The 28000-nt window shown below is 49.3% G+C and overlaps 2 protein-coding genes across 4 annotated transcripts in view; one reads left to right on the top strand and one right to left on the bottom strand.

Moving 5' to 3' along the window:
* The window catches only part of ADAMTS10 (ADAM metallopeptidase with thrombospondin type 1 motif 10), a 76252-nt gene extending 64304 nt beyond the window's left edge, over nt 1–11948 (bottom strand). The window contains exon 1 of the mRNA XM_054805281.1: nt 11878–11948. The gene's annotated coding sequence lies outside the window, so the exon portion shown is untranslated. The remainder of the gene's footprint in view (nt 1–11877) is intronic.
* LOC129197175 (tyrosine-protein kinase ZAP-70) lies at nt 4–28000 on the top strand. Of its 3 annotated transcripts, none has more exons than XM_054805286.1 (13): nt 4–166; nt 17056–17512; nt 18875–19035; nt 19682–19820; nt 21386–21464; nt 22128–22168; nt 23270–23318; nt 23872–24052; nt 24704–24910; nt 25168–25360; nt 26001–26141; nt 26672–26784; nt 27155–28000. In XM_054805286.1, exons 2-13 carry the CDS (start codon nt 17111–17113, stop codon nt 27276–27278), a joined length of 1830 nt encoding a protein of 609 aa, XP_054661261.1. In that variant the 5' UTR covers nt 4–166; nt 17056–17110; the 3' UTR covers nt 27279–28000. The 3 variants fall into 3 exon arrangements, with proteins under 3 accessions (XP_054661261.1, XP_054661263.1, XP_054661262.1); XM_054805288.1 differs by having other exon boundaries at nt 10–166; nt 23878–24052; nt 27155–27994; XM_054805287.1 differs by lacking the exon at nt 4–166 and adding an exon at nt 16162–16181 and having other exon boundaries at nt 27155–27994.

Below are 28000 nucleotides of genomic sequence, written 5' to 3'. Positions count from 1 at the left end.
TTAGCGAATGCCAGACAGCTCACTGGATGGTGTTGCCCGTTCCCCTCCCATCTTCCAAAAATCGACACATTTCTCACTTGCTGACAAATATTTCTCCCCTTTTCTCCATTCTTCAAAATTGCTGTAACGAAGCCCTGACAAGACATCTTGCCCATCTGCAAACCAGGTAAGAAGCACTTTTTTTGCTGTCGGTATCTTCGGTAGCTGTTACGTGACATGGCTGCTTTGTTCCTTGTCTCGTACCTTTCTGCACACCCTGGTAGCATTGGGGGTTTCGTGGCAGCAGGGGAGATCCTGTGAAATGTTGGTGTTAATAGGCCCAGATTAATTAATTGTGTGACCGCTCTGGCTTTTCTACCAATTACTCTGTTGCTTTGGGGGGGAAAAAAAAAAATGGTGTAAGTTAGGGGCCATCATATTATTTTTGAAGTTGGGGGGGAATTAGATAGGTCAGAAGATGCTGAAATGATGGCTGTGGTCCAATATTCAGGGCCAGCCATTCCCTTCCCTTCACCTCTGGACGTGACATCAAAATTTGTCTCCTCTGGAAGTTTCTCTTTAAACTGCCTGCGAGCCTCAGTGGCAATGTGGGAAGACGTAGGATACCTGGCACCTGCTGAATAATGCTCCAAATACTGAAGAAGGACTTCAGAGATTTCCTACTGACAAATATAACAGCAAGAAAACTCAAAAAACAGAGGCCTCTGGCAAACTCACATTTACTTCCTTTACTTTCTTTGTCATCTCGTCTGTTATTGCTCTGCACTTTGCTGTGAAAACAGGCACAGCTCCAAGTCCCATCAATTCAAGCACAGTCCGTGGTGTTATGGAATAAAGTAGAACAAAGGAAAATTGAGATTAAACCTCAGAAAACATTTCCTAATGGGCAGACCTATTAGACTGTGGAATAAACGCCACAGGGATGCAAGGGAAACCCATCACGTGGGCAGAACTGGAGAGGGGACTGGAGAAGGGATCAGGCAGAAGGCTCCTTCACTGGCAGGGGGATGAACAAACTGATCTACAAGGTTATGCTTCCCAATATATTTAGGATTTTTGTATTTTCAACCTTTCATCACCCTTTTTCCTCTTGAGAAGAGGCTCAAGTCTCTGAAAAGCTTGCTGATGCTCCTGGGAATGGGATTTCCTAAAGAAACAGTGGAACATGCCACAGCAGTACTTAGAATCCACACCTGTATGCATGTGGGTGTTTACTGTCTTTTTAAAAAGTTGATTCCCATTAAGACCTTAACCAGAAAGAGGGTTTCCGGAGAACTCTCGGATAGCGAGGATAATGCCCCAGCCTCTGTAGTGCCCTGTAAGGCAGCCGGCTTCCCAGGGAGCAGAAAACCCTTGGAGCACCAGGCTCTGCACACGACCTGAGCCCGCTCAACCAGCTATGTAAAACTTGGCTTGAGCAGCGAAAGCCTGAGAGGGCCAATGTGGTCAGAAAGGGCAGATGTGTCAGTTAAGCCAAGCTTTGACTTGAACGAACCCCGGGCAGGTGGGACCGGCAGCACCAAACCAGAGATGCCAGTGGCAAAGGATGCCACTGGGATTATTTATTTTTTTTTTTTTTTCCCCACTTCTAACAACTGTGCGGGTCTGAGTTGAGTAACATGACTGGGACCATCGCAGGGGAATGCGGAAAATTAATCTGGAGGGTTGGAAATACACAAAAGTACAGATAGTGTTACCAAATTAAAGCCCCACACACTTTGTTTAGCACTTGCTTTCCCAGGAATCTCTGCTAACTCACACGGTAGCATTAGATGGGCCGTATCAGACAGACAAGGTTAGGAATTACAGTATAATAACTGTTTAGTCCCTTCCTCACCATTGCAGGAATATACATTTTTAAACACAGTGCTGATCACTCAATGTGCTTAATTAGTCTCGTAATATCCCCAGAGGTGCCAGGAGATGCCCTGCTGGGTCTGGAATTGAATGGGCACAGCAGAGACCGGGGCCAGGCTGGAGAGAGCCCAGAACGTAAGACAGGTACCAGGGGCCATGAAGGATGTGGGCAGCTTTCTACAAACTCCATACAGTGCCAAAGTTATAGCCTCTGTAAGGGAGGCTATAAGGATAAATATGAACTAAGGTCTAACTCTACTTCCCTAAATCCTATTCAAATAATTGGAACAAAAAGCCTTTGCTGCTATTATTTAAAAAAAAAAAAAAACAAACCAAAAAGCCCTGTGCAGATCTAGCCCATTATTTATCTCCGCCTCAGTTTTATATTTGGAAAACAGAGATAGCAAGCTGCCTGTTAGTGGAACATTTCAACACTCAGAGCAGACCTTTTTGCATAGGAAGTGACTGATTGTGAATGCAAACTTCCACTACCACTTGCAAGTCACACGCTGTGCCCAAACGCATGCTGGTCACATGCAAACGCATACTTACCTTTCAGAGCTAATAAGCTTTTGCAAGAAGAGCAGAGCTGCTGAAGTCCAAGTCTTCAGCTTCCCCTGCCTTCAGCTGTATTAATTTTCCTCTTCAGGAATTTCCTACGACCACCCCGTAAATCCCGCACAGTCTGAAGTTTATGTTTAATCCTGGTAACACGCACCGGTAAAGGAACAGTCTCACTCTGCTTTGAAATAGCGTTCAAAGAAATCCTGAACAGCAGTGATGAGGCAACGTTTGCGCTCCCACTCTGATGAAGACCTATCGAGACTGTCACTAACCATCAGGACACTATTTTACACCTGTGCTTCTGGAAGCTCGGCTAGACCTTACAGAATTCCCCTCCTTGTTACAGATTAGATTTCAAGCCCAGATTCACCTTCTGTCTTTTAAAACTCCAGACTGAACAACTGATGCTCAGGAAACTTTGCTGTCGCATTGTAGGTGACTGTTAGGCTCTGAGCTGCCTTTCTACTTTATTTGCCGAGATAATAACTGTAAAGCCAGGAGCTGCCGGGTCTGCCTGTGCGGTGCCCTTGGCTCCGATCCAACACAGTGTAGCACAGTATAGTGCTCTGGCCCTTTTCCATGGAGCTGGGAAGATATTTCCCAGGATGTTAAGCATGCCCTGGGGGCAATACGAGGACCATCTCCCACTTCCCTGTGGCTATTTTAGGGAGTAGCAAGCGTGAGGACCTCAAATTCATCACCTAACGCAGCAAAGACCCTAGTAAAGCATGACCTCAAACTGCTTCTGACTGTTGAAAGGAACAGGGCTGCTAATTGCTATCATCTCCCAGTTCACACCAGGGCGGCTTAGCCAAAGACCTAGTTTCTAAGTCACAGAGGACTGAAGCCCCAAACCAGCCTGTGTAACAGGCTCTGGCTTCCAACAGGATCGGGTGCCTGATTTTCTGCAATTCTGCTGCTGAGCACTGCCTCTGCACTACGCTCGCTGCGCAGAGATACCTGAGCTGGCTTAGGGACTGGAAACATCTGGCTGCGGTCAGCCAGCGCGATATTAATGCAGCATGTTTGCAGGCAATAGGTGTTAAAGGCAGCCACAGCTACTAAACGCTTTTCCATGCCATTAGCGGGACCCTGCATGAGCTGAGCAGCGGATTCACCCCGGACCTTCTGCAGATGCAGCAGAACGCAGGGATCCTGTGCGGCCACCCAGTACTCGGACGCTACTCCTGAGCGTGCAAAAAAACCACACCAAGACTGAAGCTATTAGCAAATGCATAGCTAATCCGGACCTGAAGGGATGGCAGGAAGGTTTATAAACTTCTCTCAGCTGCCAGAATTACTTTAGCAGGGACAGATGCACGTAAGCCGCACAGTATGAATGCTACAGAAGTTGAAACTGTAGGCAAGACTGTCACTTGTACCTTGGGACATGTACACAGCTCTTTTTATTAGGATGATCCTAAAGTACATCAGAAAGCAATCGCTTCATCTCCTGGGTGTCCCCGAGAGGAGAAGGCAACACACAATTGTTGCAGCAAGTCAATAACTCAAACGGGTTTAGGGGTACGGCACAATAAATGGGGGAAGAGGCTTTAGATAACACTGTATTTTTCGGAAAATTCCACAGTATTTTAAAACAGCACAAGAAGCTTCAGTTCTGAGCCCCACTGGCCATAATAAAGCATGCATAAAGCTGGCAAACTGACTGTTTTTTTCAAGACCCATCCTAGATCATCTAGAGATGCAATGTGCTTACTGCGATAAGTAGCATAATGCAACAGCAAGCACGTCACTTGGGAGAACTCCAGCCCAAGGCATTACCGTGCCATGAGCTCTTCTGCCTCCCTCAACTTCCTCATCTGCAGGAGAGGGATCATCAATGTCATCCCTCAGCTGCCTAGAAATATAGAGGAATTGAAAAGTGGCACATGGGTGCAGAGCACATTCACCATCAGCACATTTTCAAGGACTAAAGTTCTCCTCGCCCTGGACAAAACGCGGTGTAAAGCCTTTGGAGGGACAGGGAACAGTCCCAGCTCTTCGGAGAATCCCTTGCTACCTGCCAGGTTTTCCAGCTGAGAGCACTGAAGCACAGCAAGGTTACAAAGCAGACGAGCAATTTTAAAGCCTTCCTGGATGCATACTGAGAAAAATCATCTGTTGCAAGAGTTAAAAGCCCAAAGCAGAACATGGAGCCTTCCAATTCATCTGCCCGGAGCATTGGCAGGGATGCTCAGAGCTCCACTACCACTGCAGCAGGATGGAGTCGATGGGACATGCTGGATTCTGCCCGGGGCTGCTGGAAGGGTCCCAGGTCGGGCAACGTTGCGATGAGCTGCAAAACTGCAAAGCAGAAACGGCTGAGCAGCAAAACAACCGAGCTGCCATTTTTGGGGTTACGTTATCCACTAACTATGAGTACTCAAGCACCTGCATAATATTAGTGAAGTCTCAAGCCTTATTTTACGAGGATTTGACCAAGAAAAGTCACTCTCCCCAAGCACTTAGAGTCGTTGCTGCCTGTCAACAATTAACGGGACAGAAAAGCAGATGGCAGAGACAAAGCTGGAAGAGATACCGGACCCATCATCTATCAGTCATTGACTCCAATCTCTGAGAAATCCTTCTGCATCTGAGCTACCCAACAGAACCGCATTTAGCCAGGTTCTCTCTCACTTTGGCCAAAAAGGAGACTGAAGCCAGCTGAGTATTTTAAACCCTTAAAGTCGTCTTTTAAAAAAAAAAAAACAACTCATTTGTGCATCTGAAAAGCTTCTAAATAATCCCTCAGCAGAAGCCTATTAAGTAATAAAGTTTGATAGGTTGGGACAGTGAAGAATTACTCAGTTTTTTTCCTTGCTCCTCTGCTATCCCGCTCCTACCTGCCTCTTCTACATCTCATTAGAAAACTCCCAGTGTGCGGCTCCAGAGCAGATCACACCGGAATCTAAGAAGTTGTTGAGACCTGCAGAGCAGGTGGAAAGTTAGCAAGATTTTTTTTTTTTTTTCTTTTTTTGAGTGAAAATCATGACCCTTTTCCCGTAAGATGTTTGTGCAGATCCTGAAGATTACTTGTGAAGACACACACATATGGTTTGCCCCTCACTTCTTATTTGAGGAGATTATAATCTTTCACCTGCAGAGTACCCAGCATAACTATTATATGACAACTAGAGCCTTATTTTTATTAAGTTAATGCAGCCTAGGGAGGAATGTGAGATTACGCACATTTCTACAAACCAGTGGAAGAAGCATCTTCCTCAGATCTACATCAGATGTTCAAGGTCCTGTAGCCATTATCACATCAAGTGATGAGATAGGAGGGCATCGGCACGGGTCTTGCCGAGTCAAACCGCGTGGACGGGTACGGCGGCACAGACTCTGTGTCTGAGCTGGGAAAGGAGCCAGCAGACGCTGCCCCGAGGAACATAATTTTGATGCAGGAACAGACAATAATCTAGAGAAAAGCCCTATGGCCACAGCAAAATGTGGTGGTAGGTGCCAGAGGCAAAATTTTCAGGGGTGTTCAGCGTCGCCTGCATCTCCCCCCAAAAAAATCACATTACCAGGGCAGGGTTAAACGGCACCGGGCATTTTGGGGAACTCAGCTGGGCTCACGCAGGGCAGGACATGCCCTGCACGGCTGCCAGTGCCCTGGCTTCCCTGGGACCTGGAAGGATTTCCACTCGGTCTCTGTGAGCGCAGAAGAAAACCCTGTTTGCAACTAATTGTTGCTGCCGAGACACACCCGCTATGAAGCAACAATTCTGCTGGCAGTGCCCGGAACAACTGCCAGGAGGGAACATCCAGCTTGTCCCACCATGGCTGGATGCAATCCAGCAGTCCTGAGGGCACTGCAGCACAAAGCTCTGTTCCTTGGGCCATGATGTTTTCCTCGGAGAATTTGTTTTGATGGGTTATTGGCATCCCACACATCCAGCTGACGGAGGGAGGTTGCAAGAGGGTGAAGCAGAAGCTAAGTGACCAGAAGGTTTTCTGTAAGACAGAGTTAACCCTCTGCTGCTTGTTTTAGTGTCTTGCATCCAAGAGGGAAAAAAAAAAAACCAGGATGAGTGCTTGCAACAGGATGTTCAGCTGCAAGGTTAGTTCAAAGTTAGTTTTGCTTGGTGGAAAAGTTCAGGAAGCTGGTCGGTGCATTTTGGCCATGGTAAGAACAGACTGAGCACAGGTAGACATTGATTAATTGCAACCTCCCATTGACAGCACAGAAAGGACAAAAGCTAAGAACCTAGCAGACCATGGAGAATGAGCTATTTTTTCACCTCAGTCATCACGTAGCTGATCACTGAGCCATATTATGAAAATGTGCAGGAGAATATTTACTGCTGTGCATGTAACCCTAGTCTGCAAGCAAGTAGAGGACTTCATTCTCATTTCAGATACTGACGTTCAAACAAAAGGCCACCAAAAATGTCAGCAGCAGAAGCAAAATGCTTCTGCATTCAGTGTTTTTCACGGAACATTGACTGAACTGGAAATTACATTGGCCAGAGAAAGAAATTGAAAGTTTATTTTCCTTAATGGAATTCAGAATTGCAGAAATTAGATATGGGAAAGTCCTATTAGCTCATCCCAATTTCTTCCTCTAGGATTGTTCCCTACAGTACATTTTCTGATCCAGTGTTAAGTGACTTCCACTATTTCCCTTGTTCCACATCCTGATGGATCGTCTTGTTAGAAAATGTTTCTTGATAACCAGACTTACTTTCCACTGATTAATATCTTCTCCTTTATCCCCATATCATCTTATTAGCACATCCAAAACAGCTTTTCCTCTCTCAAATATGATCATGCTCTTTAGATACTTCTACCTTGCTCTCAAATTTTCCCCCATCACTCTTGATCAACAACTAGTGTGCATACTCCATCCCTAAGAGCTGTACTCGTTAATCAGTCCCATCAGGCCCTTGATCACTTTCATTGCTCTCTCCTGAACTTGCAAAGTTTCCAACACTTCTAGTATTAAATCACCTACTGAAATAAGTAAACCAAGGTGCTAGGGTCACGTTTGCCACTGGTACTGAACCATGTGGGTGGTATTTATTTTTTTTTTTTTAAACTGCAGGAACTGTTTTAATCTGTCCCATGTAAACAAAACTCATCTTTGTATGTCTGAGGAGCAAAGAGTGCATCCAGCGCTCTGCCAGCCTCTTCCCCACCTGGCAGCAGCTTTCACCCACTCTACTTGCAGTAATATTATGTCCATAAAAGCCAGCACTACGGCTGCAGTGCTGGTGGTGAATGCCAGATGCCCAATGCATTCATTTTGTCGTGGTTGGATCTGCTGCTAGCCCCCTTTGCCTGGGCTTTCAAAGTGAGATTGAGAAACCCTGTGACTCATGACCATTAGAGCCCACGGCACTTACTGCCAGCACAGAGAAGTTGCTTTGGTGTCTCAGCCAGCTTCCGAGTTGGATATTTCTACTCGGCCTGCCTACATCCCCTCTAGCGAGGAGACAACCTTTTCCAGCACTGTTTCAGGCACAAGAGCTGCTGCGTCCCACGTTGGGGGTAGCTGCCCTGAAAGATGAGGGTGAACCATCTCTAACATCTGCTTCAGAGATGTTGGGAAAGCCGCTGCAGCAGTGCCAGCTCTGTACACGTGAGCTGTAACATACACCCAACATGCCCCCAAGCAGAACCCGCTATCCAGGGGCTGTGTACAGTTATGGAGCAGCTTCAGGGTACATGGAATCCTCTGTCCGGGCTGAAGCTCAGGTGACCAACACATGCCACTGACACGGCACCAGTACAACCTAGCTCAGCACTGGCTTGAATGGCAACTGTCTGCTTCCCCGTCTCCATCCTCCCTGGCCTCCTCCTCTCTGAGGGTCTTGCAGAGCTCCAGGGGTGGCTTCAGAGTAGGACTACGAACCAGAATAAGCTTATCAAGTGGCACATCTGCCTAGAGATATTGTCCAGAGTGAGAATACCTTAAAAATACATCTTGTAGAATAGACAGAGGAGAAGCCAGGTAGTTTTGGACAGACCAATCAATGTTTGACAGTATCTACTATATGAAACAGCCCAATGACCAAAGCAGAGGAGAGCCCATGCTGAGAAGAGAGATGTTACTGATGGAGACACAGTAACTGTTTCCTCTCAAGGCTAAATTAAGGCAGAATGATTAAAGGACTGAAACCCGACCAGCAGCTCAGCACTAGCCGAAACCTCCGATGCAATGTATTTTTACTGAATGAGGTTTTAACTCATACCAGGCCTTTAAGAGGAACTCTTAACTGAAGGTTGGCAAGCCCCCCAGTGTTACTTCCAGAGAGCTTGTCTCCCCCCCAGTAGACCTGATAACCCAGCTCCCTACCAAGTACAGTACAAGTCAGTGCCCCATCAGGAAGGCATCATAGCCCAGTGGCTGCAGAGCCCTGGCACACCAGGAAGCCAAGGAACAAGATTTTGGAGCTCTGCACCTGACCTGATTGCAATTGCACACACGAAAGTCCTCCTCTCCTCAGTTTGCCTTTATCTCTTCCTCCTCCTCCTCTTTTCTTCTTCCTGGGCTTTTCAGGACAAAGCCCGCACACCCCTATGCAGTGCAGACACTGGCTGTGATCTTCCAGGGAGTCTCTAGGCATCACAAAAAATACATGCTGCTAAACTTTAAGCTCAGCTATTAAATTTATCTTTAAATGGCAAAGGCAAACCATAAATGCAGATGTTTACGTAACAAAAACACTGTCATTCTGTGGTTGGAAATAGAGTTGTCAGCCACTTCACCACCCAGAGCAGGGAGGGGGGCAGAGGTGGGAAGGGCACATCATTCAGAGCAGCATCGAACCTGCTCAGCAGGTTTCAGTCCTTCCAGAGAAGGTCCCCACTCAGCACCATCACAAGAACCCAAGCCAGTGCAGGACATGATAAACTTATTTCCACTAAGATTCATCACAGCCAGTGCTCTCGCACCGATGCGGCTTAACGCCCTCGTGCCACCTTTACTGCGCCCTGTGAGGGCTGCACTACTCCTAGTAGTGCCAAGGAAAGGACTCGAGCCATGGTCTCACCACCAATGCCCCCCAAACGCGCTGTACTGGCAGGTCTCTAGATCCATGATGTTGTGTGCTAAGTTATTTCAGCAAAAGCCCTTCACAAGATAATACAGGGAAGCCAGGTAGAAGCAAGCAAAACCAGAGAGCCCTTCAAGATACACATCAGTTATTGCAGTTTTCTGCCATTGGCTCCATAAAACCATCTGCGAGACCCAAACCCCAGAGGATCCAGGTGGAGTACTGACTCTTCTCTCCGGTTGGTTGTCAAGATCAGCTCCACCTCGGTGGCAGGGACAAGCTCTGTGCTCACTCATCCCCAGGACAAACATCTCGGCATCGTTTGCTCAGACCGATGACCCGTAGCTGAGTTATCAGACCACAAGAGCACTCGGGGATACCAGGGAGGAAACAGCACCTACTGTGTTTAACTATGTACGTTAAACCTAATTAAAAGCTGTTCAGGATCAATGGGTCTGGAGCCAGGAGTGTTTTCAGTGGCTCTACAAAGGATCAGCAGGGTGTTTTCACAGCCTTCCAAACTAAATCCACATGCAACAGATGAGCACACGCTCCCTTAGGATAGCGCAGTGACTTTGCTTTACCCCATCACACAGCAGCGAGCGTCACCCTGCTCGTGGACCCCAGCACCCCACCTATTCCAGAGCTGCCATGAGACGGACGCTGCTCTGTGCCACTCATTGCAACATTTTAGGAAAAATATGGTTCTTTACATTCTGATTTATCAGGGTCTGCCAGGCTCCTACCTAGGATAAACACTTGCCCAGGGATCTTTTCATGGAAGAAGAGCACTAGATAAATAACTAATATCCCTTTCCTTAGGGAAAGAACCAAGTATTTACCCAAACTCCTGCAGAACTAGAGTCAGCTCCGTGGCCAGCGATCACCCAGTGCCAAGCAGAGAAAGAGCAGCCACTCGCATTGCTCTGTGCCACGCTCCTTGGGCGCGGAGGAGCACACTGCGATCGCGTGGTTGATTTTATCTTTCCATCCATGCTCCCCAAGCAGCGTACCACCAGACGACAAGGTTTTACTAAGAAACAGTGCACTCTGCTAGAAAGAGCATGTGATACACCATGGGCATGACCACATGTAAATTGGAAACAAGTCCATGCATACAGCGATTCACCTGTGTTAATCCCGAAGTAGTAACGCACCATCTGCATGTTTCAGAGACCCATTTGTACTTCCTACTGCCAAGTTCTCACTGTGCTTTGCCTCAGGGGACTGCACCCTGCCCGTTTGACTCCCCTGCTATGGCACTGCCGAAATATCTGCCCGGTCTCTTGCAGGAAAGGACCAAGATCTCATACTACCAAGGACCAAGGTCTCATACTACCCCTGCGGCAGCTGCATTGCAGGCTCACAAGCATCAGTGAAAAACTCAGAGGAAGCAGGGTAACACCAGAAAACTACTTTCTGGGAACGAGGCAATCCCAGCCGTTAAAACAACGGCTTGCACAAAAGGCAGATAGTTATACCAACCAGGCCCCCACGCAGGTGGCCTTCTCCCTCCCCAGCCCCCTCCCCGTCTCCTGCTCTCAAAGCTAGAGGAGAAAATTGCTTCCGCTCATTAGCATTTGACAAATAACCACAGAAGGAAAACAAGTCCCCAGCAGGATATGAATGAATTCAGGCCTTTATTGCCATCTGACTGCACCAAACAAGCATGTCATCAATTTTCCATGCTCTATTGCACCATTTCTCCCTTTCGAGAAGGATGAGCACCCTCACCCGCCCGGGCAGATTCAGAGTGGCCAAGTCAAAGCAGAGCAGCAAGAAGGAATAATCAGAGCTGCAAGATGGGAGCAGAGGTGACACATGGCAACTCCTGAGCCTCTGGGCCTCTGCAGGAAGGGCTGTGAGCAACGTGCTCGTGCATTGACCCCTCAAACACTAACAGCAAGCAAGAGCACCGGCTTGTGCGAACAAGTGTTTTACCAGAACTGTGGGGACACAAGGCAGCCTGGCTAGGTCAGACCCTGGGTGGAAGGAGGCACAAAAAACCAGTTACCCATTAGCCCTGCCACTGGGTGAACGATGGCTACTTCTAGGATACACGTACCATATGACCAAGGCCACAAGCATTTGAGCAGAGCCATCCCCTCTAATTTTGATCTCCAGTAATACTGTGATGGGGTGGCACTAGGTCTCTGGCCAAGGGCTTAGAAGAGGGGGTACTGATCTCCACAGGACCAGCTTTTCTCGAAGGCTGTGTCTGGTACAGTCCTGTCACTGTTCGGAGTCTCCATACCAAGTGCACCACAGGAGCACCAGGTCCCTCTGCAGGCCTTGCAAGTGGAATTTAACATTTTTTTCCCTTTCAAAAAGGACTGTGGACTGTCCTTGGAGCCAAACAGCTCCCATGTTCCACTTCAAAGGGGGAGAAGGTGTATGAAGCATTTCTGCACCTGGCCTGGGATCCACAGGCAGTGGAGGGGCAGTTTGCACTTACCTACTCGCTTCAAGGACAGCAAGAGCAGACAAGGTCCTTAGTGAAATCAGGCAGGTTTTTCTGTGGAGTTTCTGTAAGCACAACCATTTCAGGCAGGACTTAGTCAGTAATACTCACCGAGAAGTAGAAAAGATTATTATCTTCACATGCAAGCAGAAGGCACACTGTTTATGAGTACAAACATAAATGGGCTCACACTTTCATAAACTCCCACTCACACATAATTCAAGTGTTAATAAATGGTTGGGTAGCTGAGGTTTTAATGAGTAGTCAGCAGGGAAATTAGGAAAGCAGTTATAGCCAGGAATGTAAGTGCTCATGAGGAAATCTTGGGAAGAACTACCATGGAGTACGTAAATAAAAATTAAACATTAATCAAGAACAATTAGAAGAATGTAGTCAGGCCAATCCAAAGTTAAGTTTTTCAGGTTTTTCTTTGAACTATGAAGCATTTCAAGTTGAATCAAATTTATTTCAAGCCTTTTGTTACAAAATTTAAACAAAACCACATGTGTCTGATCTCCACGGATGAGCTCTTCAGTTCATCCTCTTGCACAGTGCCAGCTACCCCTGGGAAGAATGACTTGGAAAGGGAACTTTCACTGTGGACATTTTTCATCCCTTCACATCTTCAACCAGGCTCTCCGCTGTAAATTTAGTTCTCAGATCAAATCAGGAACAACAGAAAGCAATCCAGGGGATGGGATGGGGGACAGCCCTGGGGAAACCAGAAGGTCCCTGTACATGCCCATCACCTCTGCAGCTACAGAGGGAACCAGCTGCTGATTGAGACTTGCTCTGCTTTCTGCCATCCCCCTCTGCACCTCACACCCTGCTCCCACCTCCAAATCCTGCCTACACCTTCACTGTGCCACAGCCCCTGCTCAGCCCTGCTTCTCCAGCCAGCTGCCCCTCCGTGGGGACCAGCAGAGCCCCATCAACAGGAGGGTTGAGATAACCTTGGGTACAAACCCTTACTCAGTGCTCTCCTAAAGCCCTGAAGGGAGGGCTGTAAACAGCACCGTCAGAAAGCACATTTGCTCCTGCAGTAGCTGCAGGTGGGCTTTGGCAAAGCACCATGAGAAGCATCTTTCCTTCCCATGAGGTGGCCAAAGAGGCCAGTTCACACCAGGAGGAGACAAGGAGGCAGCACAGGCCAGGGAGGAGCTCAGGAGAGAGCCAGGGCCCCACACCCCCCCACCTTCACCCCCCCAGTGCTCCTGCCTGCAGGGCAGGCAGACCCCAAGGCCAGGCTGCCCCCCCCAGCACCCCCCCAGCTGCCTGCACCACAGCTCACCCCCCCAGCCCTGGGAGGCAGCAGAAGTGCCCCCCCAGAAGAGCTCAGACACCCCAGCCCCCATCGAACAGGCTGACCTCCTCTTTCAGCAATGCCACGGGCACATTTACCATGGCAGGTCTTACTTCGTTACCTCCCCCCATTCCCAAGTGAACACCTTTCAGAGAACTGTTAAAAACACCCCTCCCCACAGCGCCGGCACAAACCTCAGCAGCAACTCCTTCCACCACCTCCAAAGCACACAAACCCCCGCTGAGCCCCTTTTATACCCCCCCTCCCCATGGTTCCCATCCTCCAGCCCTTCCTGCTGCCTCCCCGGTCTGTCCCGGGCAGGTCCCTCCTCTACCTCGGGCTGACCCAGCCACCTTAAAGGGACAGTTCAGCTAGCCAGGGCTGTTCTACAAGGGATTATTGCTGGCAGGACAACGATGCAGAGAATATGGTCCTAACAGGATGCTAAAGTTTGTCAGTGCCTCCTGCTGCTCTCAGGGACTGGCGCCGCGTTCACACTAAGTGGTTCTGCTGTTCCGAGAAATTATAAAATCAAACCAGTTCCTGATGGTTTTTGTCTGATCTAAGTAAGAGCAAGTGGCCGGCTATATATAGATCTGATTGACTGACATCTCAATAGCTTCCTGCCTGGCTTTCCTGTGTGTCATGGTGCACAAATCTGACTACTTTTTACGTGGGTGTTGCTTTTTTCAATGCATCTTCATGTCATAACGCCAACCTGCAAACATGACCATTATCGCAGGAGCCCTGGTTTTATCGCCGTTCTCCCTGAGGGCTGTTTCTAACCTGGGGGGAACACCCAAATATCTGGCATCTGGGTCACTGCAGCCCAAGGGACAGAGATTAAGGAAAAATCAGGTCCTGCTGCTTGAAATTAATAGTGGCAGAGGGTCCCTTGCACAGCTTCTTCCAGACGCTAGTTTGTTATGTTTGTAAAAGCAATTCGTGAAATTGGTTCTCATATTCCTCTGCATTTTACAGCGTGGGAAAACAAAGTTGTATGAGGTTGGTGCAGGTCTGTTGAGGTTATGTCAGGGTGGCTCAGGTGCACCCAGGGGCAGTGCTAAGGAACAGAGCTGTAGTTTGGAAGAGGAGCGTAGCTATGCCCAGAAGACCCTGGGCTGGCATTTGGGCTATAGAAAGAACCAGGATGGTAGGACAAACTTTCTTAAAGCAAGAGCTTTAGAGAGGCTAAAAATCATCCTGTTCCAATCTACTCTCAGGCTTCAGGGGGTGACTTTTCCTCATGCCTGGGGACTTAGAAGTTTTTTTCAAGAGCAGCTAATAGGGTTCATTTGTGGCAGCAAGGATTGTATGAAATAGGTGGCATGGCCTGAACCAACTTCTGATCCCTGGGTTCACTCTTGTATCTCCGTGAGGCTTTCTTGACTCTCAGCCCTGCACTCGGAGAGAAAAAAACAGTCTGTTTATAACAGAATTGCCTGTGTAGGCAGCTGGAAACTTTGTGGGAGCTCAGTGGTGATCAATGGCTTCTGCCATCTCATTTTCACCTGTCTGAACAATTGTCAAACGTGTTCCACTTGCTGTGATGTTCTGGTCCTGGACTTTCCAGAAAAGGAAATCAGCACTTTTGGATGCAGCGTTATTGTACCTAATCACTGTTTATCCCAGGTAGGTAGTGGAAATTAGTAGCACATGAAGAAGGCCGACCTTCCACTGCCCACTCAGCACTTCCTCATCCTTGACTCGTGAACGTGACTCATGAGCCTGACTCTGCAGTCAAAACCAAGAGTTGCAGTCCTCGCTTCTCACTTTCTGCAACCCACCTTCCTGGGACCTGCCCTCCCCTGGGACCAGGCTGAGATGGGGAAGACCTGGCAGTCATCTCATCTCAGGAGCTGAACCTGGGGGATGCATCTGTCCAGTGTCTGGGCTGCTTTGATCCCTGGAGGCATCAAGGGATTAGGACATTTGCTTTGGTTTCCAGCATTGACTCCAGTTAGGGTTTTAGCTTTCATTTTAGGGTGTTTTCATTTGCCTTCTGTGTCCCAGACAGGCAGGTCTGCCGAGACCCCACTTTGCTTCATTTGATGAATTTGATGAAAGGGGCTCCACAAGTCAGGCTTAGTTGTGCTGTGTCTGATACGGTTTACGCTAGTCCCGCACCCAAAGCTGCGAACGCCACTGACGGCTTCCTGTTGTGGTTTCCTGCCTCGGCTAAAACGCCTCCTCAGTGGAGCCTGCTCTCCCTTCCTGTTCTCATCAGGGCCATTTCTGGGCTTAATGAACACAACAAACAAACAGGTAGAGAAGAATCTGGTTGCCATAAATCCATCTCCTCATGGCTCTTTGCTGTTGTAGGCTCTCCTCATGACTCTTTGCTGCTGTAGGCTGAGCAGAGCAGGGTGCACACAGCAGAATGGTTTCCCCTGAGCAGTTTCCTCCTGACCCCTGTCCCATTCCTACCGATGCCAAGCACATATCCAGCCAAGCCCTTCCCAGCTCCAGTGGTCCCAGCGGCTGGCAGGAGGCAGCCCTGTCGCTATGCTGCTGGGTGAGACGGAGCAGGATTGACCACCAGCCCCGGCACAGCTCCATCCACTCCTGGAAGATGACAGTGGGCCCAACCCATCGGGCGGCAACTTCTCCCATCATGTTCAGAAATGAGAGTTACGTTGGGAAGAATCAGGGCAAATACCCAGAGCGCTGGACGAAGTGTTTTCTTTATTCTGAACACGAGTGACACATTCGTGGGAAACGCAGATGGAGACAAACACTCTGATCTTTTTGGGGTCAGCATGTGCGCAATGACAAAATCAAAGATCGGGCTCCAGGGAACAAATGAGACCCTTTGAATATGATAACGTTTCCATTAATCACCAGAAATTGGCTTCTGTTTGTGGGTGGGATTTTTAGATGATTCTATATAAAGACCTATAACTCTTTGGCAGAAGGGGCTCTGCAGTGACTCAGTCAACAAAGCGCCATTTCTCGCTGGATTCTCACCGCAAGCTGGTGCTGCAGCAGCACGGCGGTACGTTCGTTTCTGGTTTTAGGCTTTTCTGAGCAGGGGGCTCCAGTAATGCTTGCGTGTTGCAGCTCGACAGCGGGATTAAACTCACTTTGCAGTGATGGCTGACTACATCTGAGCTCCGGCTTTCTCTGGAGCGTGTGCACGATGTAGAAATAGGAGCGGCCAAACGGGATCAGAGTATCGGCCAAATTCAGAAACCAGCCAGAGTCAGGTGTTGTGGGAAAAAATCCATAAAATTTTTCAAGATACAATTAGAGGAAGGTTTCTTTTTGTTCATTTCGACTGATGGTTAATGTCTGCCCAGAAGCACTTAGGTTTATCTCCTTTTGCTGTGTTTGGTGCAATTGTGTATCTAAATATTTTTTAGACTTTTAATGTCCATCTCATGTTTTAATCTTATTCCATTTAAGACTTCGGCCTTACAGACCATCACGGCAAAACTAATTTATTCAGAGAGGAAAAAGAATTTCCTTTTATTGTGAGCAGGGCTGGAGAGAAAATGGTAGGAAGTCAAAACTAAAAACTTTGGGATGGATGTAAGCAGCACATTTTTAATAGTGAAGGCAATTAACCATTGGAACAATTCACTGTAGGATTTGGTGCATTCTCTATTGCTTGAAATCTTTAAATCAAGATCAGGTGGATTTTTTACTTACACTTTCTAGCTGCATTCAGGATGGGATAGAGGAATCACCGTGGGATTCTTTAGCTGGGGATATGAATGCGCCCACTGCAACTCTCCGCGTGATGTTTGAAATGATGCTACAGATAGTTAGCTGTGGGCTGAAGAACCTCTAGGCAGACAAGTCTGAATTCCAATTAAACCTTTTTGCAAAATTATGTGTCAGTGAAAAATTTTGCTTCTTTCTTCCAGATCGAGCACCAGCACCGTGTGAGCTGGCCCAAGCAGTCCCGGTAAGCGTGCAGAGATGCCCGATGCTGCTGCTCACCTGCCCTTTTACTACGGCAGCATTGCCAGGTCAGAAGCGGAGGAGTACCTCAAGCTGGCGGGGATGGCGGATGGCCTGTTCCTGCTGCGGCAATGCCTGCGCAGTCTGGGCGGATATGTCCTCTCCATGGTCTACAACCTGCAGTTTTACCATTACGCCATCGAGCGCCAGATGAACGGGACCTACGCCATCGCGGGGGGCAAAGCGCACTGTGGGCCGGAGGAGCTCTGTGAGTTTTACTCCAAGGATGCCGACGGGCTCTGCTGCACCCTCCGCAAGCCTTGCAACCGCCCTAGTGGTGTGGAGCCTCAGCCCGGCGTCTTCGACAGCATGAGGGATAATATGGTGCGCGAATATGTCCGGCAGACGTGGAAGCTAGAGGTACTGTCCATTGCCAAAGGGGTGTGGGACTGTGCAAAGAGTGCTCCCCGGGGGTTACTGCCGCTTGCCGCCCTGACCTCCTCTGTTGCTGTCACCCCCCTCTTACCGCATGGTAAAGCAAGGTCCTTGTCCTCAGAGGCTGCAGTCTTAAATCTCTCTCTCTTCTAGTTTCTTCTTCAGAAACAGGTCTAAACGTCTTCCCAAGCCTTCAGACTCTTCCTCTGAGCAGCTCATGTTGCATCTGCTCTGCGGGGCGTTGGAGCTCTCTGCCCACTTTGCAAACATTTCCCCATGTGCTGTTTGTTCCTCTGCAGCACATGGGATGCTCGCTGCAGTTAGAGCATCGCTCTCCATGTGGGGTGCCTGTGCATCCGTAACGTTGTGCTGAAGACCTAATGAAACCAGACTTAAGTTCTTGCTCAGGTTTTCCCCGCTCTTTGAAATCAGTGGAGGTTTTGCCTATGAGACTGAGGTACTGGGTACTGGATCAGGTCTGGCTGTTATTTAAATTTAACGATAGCTACAGACAGGTTCCTGCATTTTATTGCAGACTGGAATATATATAATATACGCATAAGGGAAAACTCTGTAAATGCTCACACTAGCAGCCACGTAATTAATTTCCTTCTACCTGCTGTCACCTCGAGAGTGGCTACTCAGACACTTCCAAGTCCTTGCAGAAAGATGGCTCAGGCATTCTCTTTATGGAGCCTTTCTATGAAAGATCTCTAAATTTGGCCTATTTTAGACCAAAGGTCCTGAACAGAATGAGTATCTGTAGGGTTTCTCCTTGAATGAGGTATCTATAGGGTTTCTCCTTGAAGCTGCCCTGTGGACACTGGTAGATAGCACAAAGGACATTGCCACCTACTGGCGAAAGAAAAACTACAGTTCTTTATAAAATGTGTGAGGCCAGTAAAATTAATTTAGGGTCTCCCACATGATTTCCAGACTGCACTGCTCTTGACAAGTTGTAGTGCCTGGGGACAGTGAGCATCCAGGAAGGCAGAGGCACCACAAAGAGGTCCTGCTCTCCCAGGAATGCGATGCTGAAAGACACCCCACAAGTCTGACGTCAAGATCTTCCATACGTATATGATGACTTCTCTCTTCCCTCACCAGCAAATCAATGGACTTCAGCTGGATTCGAGGGATGGGACCAATTTAGATAAGCAAGTAATTCTGCTCTGCAGCAGAACAGAATTCAATCCACTAGGCATGATTAAGGCCACAAGCTCTTCAATTAAAAGACCTTCCAAGTTTCCCATGTCGTTTGCCCAAAAGGGTACAGAATAAACTGTGCTGAAGCCATGCAACAATGCAGCAGAGGGGCAGGAGGTCTCATTTCTCACTCTCTTCCAGGGGGACGCACTGGAACAGGCCATCATAAGCCAGGCTCCACAGGTGGAGAAGCTCATTGCCACCACAGCCCATGAGAGGATGCCCTGGTACCATGGCAGCATCGCCCGGGATGAAGCTGAACGGAGGCTGTACTCTGGGGCACAACCTGATGGGAAATTCCTGTGAGTATGCAAGACCCTGGCAGATGCTGTGATCCCTGTACTTTTTACCAGTTCCCCACCTCCGCTACCCTGTAGTTATTTGTTTTGCATGATAGCTCCTGAGAGGAGGTTTAGCTGAATATGGTCAGTCTGTGGTTACAGATCTTTCAAAGACAAACTCTGACACCCCAAACCTATTATTGTCCAGACAGTGTCTGGCCTCCATGAAAAGCCAATCTTGAGCTTTATTTGTTTCTCATGTTTTGATATCTCTATGAAGTTAATGGGCTGGATGATATGAGATATAGGGTTCAGTGGGTGAAAACATTTAACACGGACATGTACACAATGTATGGCCCATAAAATACAGGAGAAAGCATTTGCTCTGTATCTCTGCTGAGATGAGACAGCCCTTCATTTAATTATCTCCTGAATTAGTTAGGGAAGGAAAGAATTGGCTGGAGAGGATGGAGGAGAGGGACAAGAGACCAAAGGTGAAGGGTCCCTCCTCAGCCTCCGCAGAGGGGTGTCACGAAGGTGGCAATTCCAGCAGTGGTGTGCAGGGTCACCTTACCAAGTGCCCACCCAGTGCCCCACCACCACTGCAGCCATGATAATTTGCAGGGCAAAACCTAGAGTTGCTTTTAATAGTTCTCCTCCCTACCAGGCTGAGAGAAAGGAAGGAAAACGGTGCCTACGCCCTCTCCCTCGTCTATGGCAAAACAGTGTATCACTATCGGATAGACCAGGACAAGTCCGGCAAGTACTCCATCCCCGAGGGGACCAAGTTCGACACGCTATGGCAGGTACCGTACTGTGGGATGCTGATGACTGGTGTCCTAATAAAGCAAAGGCACTTTTCCCTTGTTATAGCTGCCAATGCCTTGAGGGACAGGAAAGGCCATGTGGAGCTTTAAAGGCTTTAACACTGTTCGTGGGTGGTTGTAGCCCCTTCCAGAAAACCCTTACATTCCCTGGGTCTGGCTGGCTATCAGCTCAACTCATTGCATCCATTTCTGTGCACTCCTAGCTAAGTAGATCTAAGTCTGGGATATCACAGCAGCTCTGAAATAGTGCTGCCTTTACCACTGCCTTCATGCCTTACACCAGTCTGGTGCCTCTCCAAGGAAACAAGAGGATTAGTGCTTTTAATTTCTAGCTTTAAGCCAGGATACTTGAGTTGGTTATATTAATTACGCTTGCACCCCATCAGCAAACCTCACACATTCAGCCACAGCCTGCGCCTCGGACCTCTGCCTGCAGCAAGCCCCGATGAGATTGCTCATCCCAGGCTGTTCCTCCCTTGCGTCCCCCACGCTGCTCCTGGACCAGCAAAACTGTTGTGTGCAGATTGCCACTTTCTTTTCCAAGTGACTGATTTCTGTGCAAAGAGTAGGGGGAGGCCAGAAGTCTTGATCCAGCTGCCAAAATCTTTACATGACTGAAGATCCAGCTGCCAGGAGACGCATCCTATCACGCCTGAGAGTCAGGGGCTTTGGGAAGCGGAGACAGCTGTAATGTCCCAGCAGTCCTCACGAGGGTGGACCAAGGTTTTAGGGAATGTGACACATGGTCCAGCAACTCCTGGCACTGCTGGGGAGTCACAGACCCCCCCCGAGCCTGGCTCTGCCCCATGGCACACACCTTGGACCTGTCCAGGGAACGCATACCAGCGCTTCCTCCTGGACAGGGCTGTCTGGGCGATGGTAACTCTGTTTTGCTGAATTTCTCAAATTCTCAGGACTGTTTTCACTCTGAATTTGATTGAAAACAAAGGCTTTGGGGCATTTTTATGGAAACAGAACTGTGCCAGGCTCCCAATTGCAGATGAAATCTGAGCCAGGCAGAAGTGGAGGAGAAAGCTTCATCTCCCCTGCGGTCCGATGGCCAGGGCCTGGGCTGGTTGTCTCCAGCCAGAGTCAAGTCCCCACTGTGCTCGAACCAGTGGTTGCTGCAGTGAAAAACTGCCCGGGATCCCAGAGCTAACCCTGAGGTTCCCCTGGAAAAGCAAAAGATTTCTCTAAGGCTTTATCAGACACAACACAACTTAAAAATCTTTCTGGCTGGGACAACAATAACATTACACTGAAAATGCCCTACCCAGCTCTCCTACTGGAGATTTTCCTTTTGTCTTTCTTTGGTCCTTATCTAACTTCCCAAGTTCTTCCCAGCTCTGGCAGATATCTAGGTATGCGAGTGCTTGCTCTAGATGATCCCCGAGTGCAAGGATAGGAGAGGAGAGAAAGAAATAGTTATGTCCCTGTCTGCCATAGATCTAAGAGAAATCATTACCATAAGCCACACAAGTTGCTGCAAAAAAAGATTATCTTCTCCTTCCAATAATCTCTTTTTCCTCCGCTTCCTTTCCTAGTTGGTAGAGTACCTAAAACTCAAACCAGATGGGCTGATTTTCTACCTGAAGGAAACCTGCCCCAACCCCAACATGCCAGGTGAGCCGACGTCTCTCAGTGCCATCCCTGCCTTCCAACCTTGCTCAGACCCTGGTGGTGAGGGAGTGGAGATCTTCTCTGGCAAACTGGACAAGTCTCACGTCACGTTGCCTGCTGAAAGTGGCCACTCTCCAGGCCTGGCCCAGGGTGGCCCATAGACAGGAGCAGATTGGGGAATCAGTGCTCCAAATGAATTAGGGACTTCTGGTGCCAGACGGCTTCTGGAAAAGTGACCTGCGTCTTAGGCAGCAGGAAACAACGTGTCCTGCAAGTCTGGCTCCTGGTGGGTCAGTTCAGGTCCATGGGTGACTTTGTCCTGGCCCAAGTATCACAAATGTCACTTCAGAGCCTGCCCGTGGGACCCCCCTTCTCTGGGGCAGGGGGCTCTGGGGTACAGCTCAGCTAGTCCCTGCTCCGGGACTGATGGACACTGTAGGTCTCTCCAGTGGGCCTGCACCTCCTCTGAAGGCTGCTCTGGGAATAATGCCCACATCCAGGCACATTTCTACACCTTTTTTTGGCTAAAACTGTGGAAACTGGCCTTTGGGGGTGGCGGGGGGGATCAAACCCAGGCATCCACACAGTCCTTCAAGGACTGGTGCTCTGATCCTGCTTGGGGCGGAGGCAGACTCCTAATAACAACTTCTCTCTCCTGATTCACAGCATCTGCAGCACCGGTTCCACCAACCCACCCTTCCGTGAGCGTAAGTTTTGGGGAGGGTCTGTTTTATTGGTACCTCAGTGGTTTAATGTTATTGCATTTCAAGCTCGCTGATCAAACTCTGCTGTTCTCTAAAAGGCAATAACTCAAATGGAATATATTAAGCCCAGCTGCAATGTTGTCCCCTTTCCAGCTTGGATGGCGACAAGGAATAGCTGGGCACAGCTACCATTAGAGCTGAAAATGGTTTCCATTCATACTGTGCTCCTCGCAACATGTGGGCCTGTCCTCGGGGAGCCCTCTCCCCCCTGCCCTCCTTGCCAGGCAGGAGCGAGGAAGACGTGGTCGGATTCTGGGAACACTCAGCCTTGCTGCTGGTCACTGGCCACCAGCCAGGTCTTTGTGCTCCGAGTCCCTGGCCTCGGGGTACGTCTGCGCTCCGTTACTGCTCCGTGTGCCGAGCGGTGTTGAAACCAGCTAGTTTGGGCTAGACGAGCAGCCCATCCCAGAGCCCAGCGGAGGCTAAATAAAGGCCTGAGCATTCACCCATCTTCTCAGAGAGCTTTCACAAGCTGTGGTGGGATCCCATGTTGTGGCGACTCTGCTGCAAGCAGCACTGGCGTTCAAAGCTGTGCTGGAAAAATATGTACCATACTGCTTTGTCGCTGCCTGCTTTTGGGATGGTGACTGTATACCGCATCCGTGTGTGCTCGTGGAGGCCGCTCTTTGGGCAGGTAGGTAGGCTGGCTGCAAGCTGAGCTGCCTCCAGCCTTGCCTTCGCTCCCTGTCTCAAAACAATCTGCAGAGACTTGGCTGGGATGACTCCTGCTGCTGCAGTAGACTTTGGGATGGGGAAAGCAGAGGGAGCAGAGAGCAAAACGCAGCCCCGTGTGCATGCCCCTCACTGCTCAGGCAAACCCAGAGCCCTCAGCACCTCACCCTGCACAGCCCACAGGCTGGGTTACTGAGGGGCGACGCTGCGTTCAGGCTCCATCACAGGGAATCCCCCCCAGGGTCTGATCCCTGCTGTGCAGCTGCAGTGGAGGTACCTGCCAGCCGGGACTGGAAGGGAAAAGTCGTCTTGATGTCACTCCAATCTCTTGTGCCCACCTCAGGATCCACTTTATCCCCGTTTCTTTTCCAGAGAAACCTTGGGCCTCTCAATGCAGACGGATACACACCAGAGCCTGTAGGTGAGCATCTTTGAAAGCCCTAACAGGACCTGGGGATGCCACAAGAACCACAGGGGTTACCTGACACATCTGTATCACCTTCTGGTCAAAAAGCTGTGCTACAAAGCCTCTTTCTTACAAAGGCACCCAGGAGCATCCCATTCATTTCAGGGCCCTGAGACAACAATATTGCAAAACTGTTTGCCCACACCTGGCACCCAGTAAATCAAGCCCTGTCCTGTTCCCCATCTTCCATCCTGCCTTCCAAATACTCAGTGTGTTTAGTTACACTGCAGTGGGGTGAAGCCATGCATGTGCCCATGTCCTGCAGGGTCTAATGCGTGGAGTGGGAATGCGCAAACACCTCTCCCCATCCTGGCTCCGCCAGCAGCTGTAACTAGGAGAAGCCATGGGTTGTGAAAGGAAGGGAGATGCCCAGGAGGGAGGCTTGAATGCTGGAGCTTGAAGGAAGATTGGCCAAGAGACTAGAGAAAACCTTCCCAACCGGTGAGGGACAGAGGGATGGGGAATGATATGTTGGTTACAGCTATAAAAACCTGTATCTCTTGGGAAGGTGCAGGAAAGTCACGCCTGCTACCCATGGACACGAGTGTCTACGAGAGCCCGTACAGTGACCCTGAAGAACTGAAGGATAAGAAGCTTTTCCTGAAGAGGGACCACCTGATGATTGATGAAGTGGAACTGGGGGCAGGAAACTTTGGCTGCGTCAAGAAAGGAGTCTACAAAATGAGAAAGTGAGTGCTGCCCTGAAGGATGCTGAGCAAGCAGGAGGAAGGTGCTCCAGGCTGAGCTCAGAGGTGTCCCCAGCTATCCTGTTTCTAGCTAGAGGGACCCTAAAGTGATAATGGGGTGGAGGTATAAGAGATACTCTGGAAGGTCAGTGATCTGCACTGCACACTCCTGGGCATGAGACTGCCACTTCGAAAGGCATTTGCTGGGCTCAGAGGAGCAAGTCCATGCTTCTGAGGTCATCTTGGTCCACGTCAGGGCAAAGGAGTGAGACTTGAGGAGATGTGTGATCCTTGGCTCTGTCACTGGTTGTCCATGAGTCCACAAAGATGGCCTTTGCCCACTTTGTGCCTGAATTTCCCCCTTGAAATACAGCAATGCTGATGCAGATCTCAGTGTGTGAGGTGATGCACCTTCAGATCTACAGATGGCAAATACTGGTCTACGCTTACAAGGGTGAGGTGATCCTTTTCTCTTTGGCCTTCTAGCAGGCCTGAGATGCCAGTGTTTTGCAAGAGTCTGCCAAAACAGGCTACTGAGATATCCATTGAGAGATCAAACAGTACCACATGAGAAGTGGTTTTCATTCCTGGCTGTGATACATGAGTCCGGCTGCTTAGCTGATCCCATGTGTGTTCCTCTTGCGCCCTGTGCAGGAAGCAGATTGACGTGGCCATAAAGGTGCTGAAGAACAACAATGAGAAAACAGTGAAGGATGAAATGATGAAGGAAGCCCAGATCATGCATCAGCTGGACAACCCCTACATTGTCCGCATGATTGGGGTCTGTGAGGCAGAGTCCCTGATGCTCGTGATGGAGATGGCTTCTGGAGGGCCACTCAACAAGTTCCTGGCTTCCAAGAAGTGAGTACTGAATAAATTGTGGCTGGTTGATTTTCTGCACTTCTCATCAAACTCTCTTCTGCTAGGGGACCCTGGCTTTGTAGGTACAGGGAAGCTGATAACAGCAGAAAGATGTCTTTTCATGTGAGATAAGAGGGACTGATGCTTCTGGAGCAGAGGTGTCATCCTCACGTGCAGCTAGAAAGTTTGGAGGGGACTGTGGTGTACAGAGTAATGGCAGGTCCTTTATTATTGCATTGTCCTTTCATTTTCCCCAGAGACGAGATTACTGTCACCAATATTGTGGAGCTGATGCACCAAGTATCCATGGGGATGAAGTACTTGGAGGAAAAAAACTTTGTCCACAGAGACCTGGCAGCCAGAAATGTCCTGCTGGTCAACCAGCATTATGCCAAAATCAGTGACTTTGGACTCTCCAAGGCTCTTGGCGCTGATGACAGCTACTACAAGGTAAGTAGCTGTAAGTACAGCAAAGGATCCAGATAGGGCAGGAGCCCTCCTGGTTGGAGGACTGAGACCCCCAGGTGTAGAGGCTCTGGGCTCTTCCCAGGAGCCCTGCTGTATGACGACATCACATCCTGGCTGACCTCAATGCTGTGACATTAAAAGGGGCTTTGCAAAGGTCCAGGCAGCAAGGAGGAAATTCAGGCAGATGCAGAGGCAGGGAGGGGGATGCACTGCGGTGGGAAGACAGGAGAGAGGACACAGGAGAGGAGCCAGAGCAGAGAGCAGGGAAGAGAAGGTGATGAAGAGTGAGCCAGGGCTGATCTTCCCAGCAGCGTGTGCCAGTGCATGACTGCGCTGAGTGCCGGGACTGGGGTGCAAGGAGGAGGATGGCACCGTGGGACAGCATCCTGCTCTCAGGGACAGCTAAGCAGGGCCAGTGAGACAGCAGGGCCTCGGCCAGTTTTTGGGGCTCAGGGCTTTGGGCTCAAGGCTTGGGACCTGGAGCTCCTAGCCCAGGGCAAGGGGATTTTTTTCAGCAGTGTGGGATTGCATATGACAAAAAAATTTAGCAAAGCAGAATCCTGGTTCAGCTCAGAGCAGTCTGTGTCTCAGAGTGGAAATGATCCTCTCTGCTTTGCTACAGGCCAGGACAGCAGGAAAGTGGCCCTTGAAATGGTATGCCCCAGAGTGCATCCTCTATCACAAGTTCTCCAGCAAGAGCGACGTGTGGAGCTACGGTGTGACCATGTGGGAAGCCTTCAGCTATGGGCAGAAACCGTACAAGGTGAGGCAGAGCTGGGTCCATCACAGATGGATGCCACAGTCTAGTCTACCACTCTATGACAGGCTGACACACACTGAAACTACAATTTCTGTTTCCTTGAGTGAGTGCTCTTCCCACTGTTGAACAAGGGGGAAAGGAGACAGGCTTACTTCCACTTTACAAAAGGCACAAATTAGATTGATTGGATTCTGCAGCTTTGGCTTCATTTAAGGGAGAAGAAACAAAACAAAACAAATTCATTTGGGTTTGAATCAAAGCAGTTCTTCTCTTTGATCCTTCAGTTTACTTGCAGAGCTGAAAAATCAGTTGCTCAGCCACTGCTCTGCCCAGGTTTGGGATGGGGTCTGCAGGCTGGGCTGGTGCAACACAAGACATCGCTGCTGGGTGCCGGGCTTGAAAACGGTGACCGTACGGGGTGTGTGGTGCATGGATCCAAAGAATTACCCCAGGCTCAGCTCTAATCTGTCTTTTCTAACCCTGTTTCCAGCTTCAAAAACATTAAAGCATTTCCCCACTTGATCCTATCCTAGAAAATGAAAGGCCCAGAGGTCATCAGCTTCATAGAGCAAGGGAAGCGCATGGACTGCCCCACGGACTGCCCGGCAGAAATGTACACCCTCATGCAGAAATGCTGGACCTACAGGTAAGGCTTTCACTAGCTCAACTCTTTGCTGGGTGGCAGGTCCATCAGAACAGCACACATGGTCTGGATGGTGGCAACACAAAGCAAATGGTGTCTTCTGCCTTGGTCTCATTCCCCAGTCTATGATGAATGATGCACCTATTTCTTTATTATCATACTCCTCCATTTGTCTGTACCAACACTGAAAGGTATCAGAGCCTCTGCGCCTTTCCCCTCTCCATCCCAGAAAAGTCTCAGCTGCCCTCGTAAGCCCTGGTACAACCAGGCTGCTGTTCTCCCCCAGGTTCTTCTATTCTTCGGTATGTTCTCATTGCATCAATCCACTTTTGTCCCTTCTGTTGACTCTATTTGTTCCTTTCTGCCCTTGCAGATGGGAAGAGCGTCCAGGATTTATTTCTGTGGAAAACATCATCCGCTCCTACTACTACAGTATTGCTACCAAGACAGAAAATGGGCCAGAGACAGAGGACAAGGCAAAAGCAACTCTTCCCTGAGTTTCCCTCTCTGCTCCTGAACGCACACCCTTCCTGCATGGGACCTGGAAAGGCTCTTTGTGAATTTTTGCTTTAACCTCTTAAACACTGGTTTCTCAAGTAGTTCCAGAACTAAGAACCTGGGAGACGATGCTGTCACAGCAGACAAGGGCACTCAGCTGTGCCTTGTGTCTCCAAACAGCCGGCCATGATTTACACCTCCAGCCTGACCCAGCACAGGACAGTACAGGCAGTATTATAGTTCCTTCTTACCCACTTCCAAAACTATCCCAGGACCTCAGAGCTTAATGCCTACCAGACTCACTAAGGATGAACTGCATTGGCTCCAGCAGACCCAGATTTTTTCAGTTCCCTTAAAAAACAATTCTTTTGCAGGAAACTGCCGAGTACACGTTTCTGGTGAGGCTTTACATGGGGTGGGACACAGGACAGGGAGCCATCCAGTCCCCTTCCCCTTGGCTTAGGGCAGGAAGCAGCTGGTGCGCTGCTCACTCCTGGAGGTACAGTGCCACTGCTTTGTCCTCCTCACAGCCCAAGGCGCTGCCACGTGCCCGTTGAGCACAGAGCACAGTCTACATCCCCCTTGCACTGCCATAGCCCTCCAAACTGGTTATGGCTCCTGAAACAACTGAACTCCCAGGACCCGTTGCTCACCTCCTGGATCCCATCTGGCCCCTTTGTGCTACTGAAAAAAGCATCTTGCTTTGCAAGTCTGAAAATTG

Source organism: Grus americana, chromosome 28 (genome assembly GCF_028858705.1).
Source record: "Grus americana isolate bGruAme1 chromosome 28, bGruAme1.mat, whole genome shotgun sequence".
NCBI classification, from domain to species: Eukaryota; Metazoa; Chordata; class Aves; order Gruiformes; family Gruidae; genus Grus; species Grus americana.
Note: the sequence above shows the minus strand (reverse complement) of the source record. Positions and strands in the feature narration are given on the sequence as shown.

Coding starts and splice junctions, on each gene's coding strand:
- LOC129197175 (XM_054805286.1), top strand. CDS start 17,111: ATGCCCGATGCTGCTGCTCACCTGCCCTTTTACTACGGCAGCATTGCC. Junction 23,319..23,871: donor ATACACACCAGAGCCTGTAG/GTGAGCATCTTT, acceptor TCTCTTGGGAAG/GTGCAGGAAAGTCACGCCTG. Junction 26,785..27,154: donor CAGAAATGCTGGACCTACAG/GTAAGGCTTTCA, acceptor CTGCCCTTGCAG/ATGGGAAGAGCGTCCAGGAT.